The 7,668-nt window shown below is 34.7% G+C and overlaps 1 protein-coding gene across 1 annotated transcript; it reads left to right on the top strand.

The window, feature by feature from the left end:
• The first annotated feature begins 5,790 nt into the window (after positions 1 to 5,790).
• LOC104093623 (uncharacterized) lies at positions 5,791 to 6,483 on the top strand. Its single transcript, XM_009599393.1, has one exon. The coding sequence runs from the start codon at positions 5,791 to 5,793 to the stop codon at positions 6,481 to 6,483; it is 693 nt and encodes a 230-aa protein (XP_009597688.1).
• The last annotated feature ends 1,185 nt before the right edge of the window (positions 6,484 to 7,668 follow it).

The raw sequence follows: 7,668 nt of genomic DNA, 5'->3' as shown, positions 1-7,668 counted from the left end.
GCCTTCTAATTTTTCAAATTGGAGTTTAAAAGTCCACCACTCTTCTAGTTAAAGTCTGCGAAGTCCGCCAAATCTTCAAAGTTCACCAAGTGTTCGAGTTGAAACTTTCTAATTTTCCAATCTTAAGGTAGATATTTAAGTCCCTTTGCACCTTAAGTTGGCATCTTTCGAGGTGGGAAGAAAAAGAAACTAATCAAGATGTGCCAAAATACAAGTTACATATTAATTTACATGGTATCTCTTACAAATTTCATAAATCCTTGAGAACCCCTGAACCCTGCCCAAGCACTAAGTGCTCTTACTCCCGCAGTTCTTTTAGATGATTGAGAACTAGAAGAAGAAGGAGTTGGAATATTTGGTCTAGCATGATCTAATGCAACTTGATAAGCATTATAAATAGTTTGAACATTTATTTTAATTGAGGCTATTGCGTTCGGAAATTTAGACAACTCCTCATCTTCAAGTGCTAAACCATTATAAACAATTTCATACCAAAATTGAGGACCTCCTAATTTTATAGTAGGATTTAACAATGCAGCAATACCATAAATAGGGGGAATAGGGAAAAAATATTTTTTAAAATTTTTTCTCATGGAATCAATAGCAAGTTGATAAATTTTCCCACCATCTGAAAAATGATCAAACAAATTTGCAAGTTCTGCAATATAAACTAAACAGTTAGAAATAGTAGGATAATATTGCCCAGAAAATTCATTTGTAGCAATATGGAATTTTTCTAAAAAATCTACAAGCATTTTAACATTAGCCCAATCCGCATTTGTAAGGTGCTCATCATCATCACTTACATGAGCATTAAACGTTGAGTTTATGGGGTTTCTATATTCATATGCAATAACTAAACTTTCATACATGTAATTCCATCTAGTTGGACAAGGTTTAGGAACCTTTCTTTCTCTTAGGCCAAATTCATCGCATCTTTTAAAATATTCTCTAAGTCTACTTCTACGATTTGAATAAAAAAGCCAATTAAGAGCCATTTTAACTTTTTCAATTTCAACATTTAAAATTCGCATGCCATCACCCACAATTAAATGGTAAATATGACAAATACATCTAACATGAAAAATATTACTAAATACAGGACTTAGTATCGTGGTAAGCAAGGCTACAGCATTTGTGTTACTAGTAGCATTATCCATTGAAACTGATATTATTTTATCACTAATGCAAAAATATCTACAAATATCCGCAATCGTGCTAGAAATAAACTGCCCTGTGTGATGTGAATTAATTATTCTATAAGCAATAATGCGCTTTTGCATTATCCAATGCTCATCAATCCAATGACTGGTAACAGTAAGGTAATCACAGTCATTACCACTTCTACCAATATCAGTTGTAATAGAAAGACGATAATTTATATGAGTAAATAAATAGCGCAAATATTGTTCATATTCATGTTTATATTTATAAATATCACTCTTTACGGTTGTGCGAGAAAAACCTTTATAAGTAGGATTATAAATTTTTCTAATATAATGCAGAAAGTGGGGGTTAGAAGGAAAACTATAGGGTAAGCACATAACAGTGACCATTTTTGCCAATTCTTCCCGATCTTTTTTTGGATCATAATATAAAATACCATCGGTAACGGTATTAATTCCCGGTTGAAATTGATTTGACCCGGTACTAAGGTCAGCCTGACTAGGTGCACTTGTCCCCTCAGCCAAAGTTTTCATACGAAAATATCTAGCTTTATCTTGAGGGTGTAGCAATATGTGTCTAGTCAAACTTCCCGTCCCCCCAAACACTCCCCCTCCCGACTTCCAACATATTGAAAAACTAACTCTTTGCCACAAGTTTTACACTTAGCCCTATTTTTTTCTCTTAGTTGAGTAAAAAATTGCCAAACAAGAGATGTTTCTGCCCGTTTAGGAGGTTGTCTAGAAAAAGTAGGGGCACTAATAGGAGGGTCAGATGAGGGATCATCTAGATTATTATTAGTTGGGTTAACTTCAGGAGCAGGGCTAGTGGGTGTATCATCATCCGGTTGCGTTTCATCAAAATCTATTTCTTCATCATCATTTTCATCAATAGTTGGATTACCATAAAGAGCATTCATATATTCATGGTTTAATTGTTCACCGGGTGCTATATTATGAAAAAATTGACTCTCGGTAAATTATAATAAACTATTATCGCTATCAAGAATAGGAGGTATAGGACGGGTAACATATTTGGGTCGTGGAGCCGGGGGAAGTGGAGGAGAAATATATTGGCCACTAGATTCACCACTCTTCGATTTTCTCTTATTTTTACTAAACATATTTTTTAAGGAATAAGCCATCTTAATTAATCAAGAAAAGTAAATAAAACAAACAAAATTATAATATTAAAACTTAAGAGTTGGAACGAGTTTACCGAATTGACGAACAACTTGTTGAAAATTGATTATCGTTGAAGACTTCAATTCACCACCTTCACAATTGTTTCACAAATTGTAACAATAAAGTAAGCAATAGTAGAAGTAAATTAGAGAGAGATTGTGATAGATTGATGATTTTGTAAGAAAAAATGAAATAATGATGGGGTATTTATAGTTGAAAATAGGGAAAAAGTATAATTATAAAAAGTTTGGGATTAAAACAAAGTTGAGGGGTTAAATGGCTATTTCATAAATAGCCAACGGCTATTTTTGACAGTCCAACGTTTTTTTTTTTAAAAAAAAAAAAAAATTAAAAAAATAGCCGTTGGGCCCGCTAGGCCCGCTAAGGGGACCGGGCCGGTCCTGGTCCGGTCCCCGGGCCCTGGCGGGCCAAACGGTCCCGGGCCTGACGGGCCCAATCATAGGACCGGCCCACAAGACCGGACCAGGCCCGCTAAAACCGGACCAAACGATCCTGGCCCGTTTAATCGTTTGGCCCGTCTGGCCCGCGGTCCTGGGCCGGTCCCGAACCTGAACCGGCCCACTTGCCAGGCCTAGGTGTGAGTGGCTGACTTCAATAAGGAATCAAATAGCTTCCTTGTTTAAACCACGTAAAGGCCGGGGAAAAAGCAGTCGTCGACGCGTCCAACTTTAATGTGGAAACTAGTCACAAATCTTTTCATATTGAGTTGCTCAGTTCTTTGCAAATGAAAGCCTATATAGAGACCAGGTGTATATTAAAATAATACATTTTTTGGTCACTTGACCTTAATTACGTGGAACACTTGACTTAAAGTTTCCATGAATTATTTTATCTTATATGAGCTTATCTCTGATTTTGCTATTTGCTCACATGAATTAGTTGATTTAAATTAAGGTCTTGGCATGGGTTATACACTGAAAAAAATGGTTTAATTTGAAAAGCTTGAAAATTTATAGCTTTTCATCTCTATGACAAGCGACGTGCGAGTTGCTCAATCATTTAAACACCGTACTTCAAGCCTCGTCGTTGATAACTTGATATTTTAACAAATCTTGAAGTATAGGGCATTTGTAAGTATTTAAATTTTATCGACTCTAAATCAATAAAATAATTTGGACTATATTTTAAATTCAAGATATATTGGTCCAAACAAATATTATGTGCTAATATAATTGAATTAATTATATAATCCAATATATATGAATTAAACAAATAAGTCTTAATTCATTGGGTTAGCCCATTTATTAGGATAAAGTGACGAGCCCACTTTATTAAGCCCAAGATGTCATACATTGTAGTCATACATTGTGGTCTACTTTATTCTCATCGTTCACGAATAAAGCCAGCTTCAATGAGAAGCTGAGAAGGAAGAATGGAAGACAGCCCATCATCGACTACAAAGCTATGGGATACTTCCAGAAAATCCGAGGAGAAGGACTGAAATTCAAGATTAAGTTCAAAGGTACTTGAATTTATTTACTATTGGAAAGAAGAATCAGATGATTCATAGAGATTGTACACTCAAATTATTTAAAATCAAATACTATGATTATCGCGATATTTTACGGTCTTGATTTTATTTTCTCGACGCAATTTATTGTCTACAACATATATTCTTATCATACAACATATACCATATGGTATGATTTTATCATATATGATATATCAACAAAATAGTTCGTATATTTGTAATATATATAATTTAAGAGATCATAATTACTTAAATAATCGTGGTAATTAATCAATAAAATTAAATCTTATATATAATTTTGTTATGAAAGATTCTCATAGATTGAGTTAAGAAACTAGCTGATAGTTAGAATTTTACAAAATCAATATGATCTAATGTGCTTAAATAAACTAAATCACATTTTGATATGATAACTATTTTTTAGAATTGTCCGCACATCGTGCGGGTCTTATACTAGTTATATAGGTAAAGGTAAAAATACAGCATGGTAATTCGTTTATCTGTTTGCCACGTCACTGAGTTATAGTTTCATTTTTGAGATTACTAATAAACATCCAGATTCATTCAATATTACTTGGTGAAGTATCCATTGAAACTTGTGTTTACTGTATAGTGTGCATTAAGGGAGAAATAAGAATTCGAAAACTAATTTGTTTCTTTGCTGTGTTAATAACGAAGATAGACATCTTGTGTGGTTTTCATTAAATATCCGAGGCACAATTGCTCAACGCACAACTGTTTGGGAGCCAGTGGTTGTGCTGGAAAATACTTAAATTGCGATAATTATCGTCGTTAAGTGATAAATTAAGGACATAATATATATTAAACATCATGCAACGGTTAAGTGATAATAATTTATGTAAAAGATAAATATCCTGTATTTATTAGTTTGGTGTAAATGACATCTAATCTCTTCTTTTAGGACTTTCTGCTTCTTTAATTACGTATTTCACAACTACAATAACGTACTACACTAACAACTTCTTTTCTTACTCTTTGGTTCTCCACCCAGAATGAAGTTGACGAGGTAAACAACTAACAAGAGGACGATAGGATAAGCTTTGGTTTCATAAAATAAACAATCGACATAAGATAGAATAGTGACGAGTTGCATATTAAAAAAAAGGTGAACAATGTCAATTAAGCATATATCCTCAACCGACAAACAGTGATGCCCCGAATATACGAGTATTATGCTGTGCAAATAATGATATGGATGTTTTGCAAACTTGGACATTTGTCCAGATTCCACTTTCCAGAACAAGAAAGCTAAGTATATATTAAACGGATGTCATGACCAATCAATAGTCAGTGTAGCCGCTTTGGCAATTAGAAACTTTTTAAATACAGCAGTACTAAATATTTCTGTATTTATGCAGTTTCTTATGAGCATTTCCGTTGTAACATCGCTGACAATATTCACATTAAATTATATGTCGGCATTTGACAAATGAAAATTTTCTTTTCTTTTCCAATCTAATCTGTTGCTAAAGAATAGTTAATTCAGTTCGTTGTTTTTCATTTGAATGGTTTGAACATTTGCTCAAATTTTATTGCGTTAATAAAGCTACTTTATAAAATTTTGAATTAATCATTATTTAACATACTATGATTAATTTACCTCATGACATGGAGGAAATCTTATTTTCTGTGTTAATTTTTTTAATCACAATTTGGATTAATAAACCAGACTAGATCCGATAAAAACAATGTAATGTGGGCCAAGATAGTAATGCAAATAAATTTGTACTTCACTTTGAACTAGTGGCATAATAGGTTTCTGTATACTATACTCACTTAACAATCCAGTAATTAATTATTAAACAGAAAATCCGTGGAATACATTTTCCCAAACTATCGTTCATCCTTGTAAAACGGCGACATTTCATCACTCTCCTTCATCAAACGTTACTCTCTCATCCAGTTAGATCAAAATGCATGCAAACAACAATGGATAAATACGTCCAAAGCTTCCTCAACAAGCTATCTTTAGCCTTCCTCATTATAGCCACCCTTATCCTTTTCCTCCTCTTCATTAAAACCCCTGAAACCTGCGTTAATCCTAATCTCACCAAACCTAAGCCACACCACCGTTTCCCCAAATCCACCTGCGATTTCTCCCACCGAGCTAAAACCTCCATAAAAAAACACAACCGTCGTTTATGGTCCACAAAAGCCTGGATCCAATCAGTTGATTCATTTAAAGCTCAGTTCCAGACTCTACAGGCGAAGAATCTCTTTTCTAAACATTCACGGGCCCTTGTGGTCTCCGCCGGGCCGGGTCATGCTGTTATGGCCCTAAAAGAAATGGGCCTTCGCGACGTAACGGGAGTTGAGCTCGTGGACTCGCCGCCGCTAGTCAGCCGTGCGGATCCGCATAATCTGCCGTTTTTTGATAATGCGTTTGATCTCGGGTTTAGCGCTTATCTGGATCGGGCATTGTTTCCGGACAGATATGTTAGGGAAACGGAGAGAGCGGTGAGAGTTGGCGGCGCGTGTGTAGTGGCTGTGGAAGAGTGCGGCGGCGAAGAGGTGGAGGAAGTGGTGAAATTGTTTCGAAAGTCTAAGGTGTTGGGAGTAAGGAATGTGACAATGGGTGGAGAAAAAAGGACTAGAATCGTCATGAGAGTTACAAGTGACTGAATTGGAGGATGCAATTGAATTGTTGATCCTTCACAATTCGGTTGCAATTGATTCTTTTTGGTGAAATATCAAGTGCATGTTGGATTATCTTGTATAAGATGGTATATTCATGGACTTGTATTTTCTTACTCTTCATTAGAATGTGCATGGACGAGGAACTTTGTATTGAGAATAGGCTAGGGACTTTCTCCAGATAGATCAAACAGTTTTAATTAAGTTAGTGATACTTTGTACGTATACTTTTGAAAAACTTTACTCCATATATATAGTTTGAGCTGAAGATAAGTAGGATATCTGTATTGCTGATATTGTTAGTCCGCCTATGAGCATTCAGATTATATGATCATTAGTACCACTAGGGTAATTTCTTCTTCTTTTTTCAGTTGGGCTTAGACTACTATATTTTTTATAAGCGAACCCGAACCCTAATTAAATTAGTGCAGTACAGCCCCTAGAGAATTATGAAATTTCGTTGACCGGGTGAATTCTGAATATTAACCAAGAACAAAAAGTTAGGAACATCTCCATCTTTCCCATCTGTTATATGTAAATAACATATGAATTATTACTACTCGCCGACTCATCACAATTGTCTTTCATAGTTGAATGGAAGTGGCTCGACATTGTTGACTGGTGTCTGATAATCATCTTATTGATGGAACTGGTAAATGGTACGGAGTAATGTGTGGTGTACGGATGACTTTGGTAAAAAAATAACGAACATTTTGGTTGCGGGTTATCAGCCACTTTGTGAAAGAAAAGAAGCTGACATTTAACAGCTACACTACCTTAGATATATACAAGACTTTGTATAGTTGTATTCTCCGTCGTACTATAATTTGATAGCAAACCACAATTACCAACTCTGAGCGAAACTCATTGGTCTCTAACTGGACATTCATGTTTGACTTTATTGGAAGATAACGAAAAAAAGCAAAAATACCTATTGAAATATTTGTGTCGTTTTATTATACATTAAGAAAATAAAGTGGAGTTAGAAAGATTCCTCTCCAATTATGTGGTTAATTTGTTATTGTGTTTACAATGTTTAATTTCCTTTTCACTTTAATAAAATAAGCAGTAAAACTACAAACTTAATAGAAGCAATTCCAGACTAGCTTGAAAATTTTGCCTATCATTTGACGGGAGCCGAAAGGTAACTTTCTTGACTAGCAAAATATGAGT

The sequence above is a fragment of the Nicotiana tomentosiformis genome, chromosome 2, assembly GCF_000390325.3.
Source record: "Nicotiana tomentosiformis chromosome 2, ASM39032v3, whole genome shotgun sequence".
Taxonomy (NCBI): domain Eukaryota; kingdom Viridiplantae; phylum Streptophyta; class Magnoliopsida; order Solanales; family Solanaceae; genus Nicotiana; species Nicotiana tomentosiformis.
This window is presented reverse-complemented; position numbering and strand designations above follow the sequence as displayed.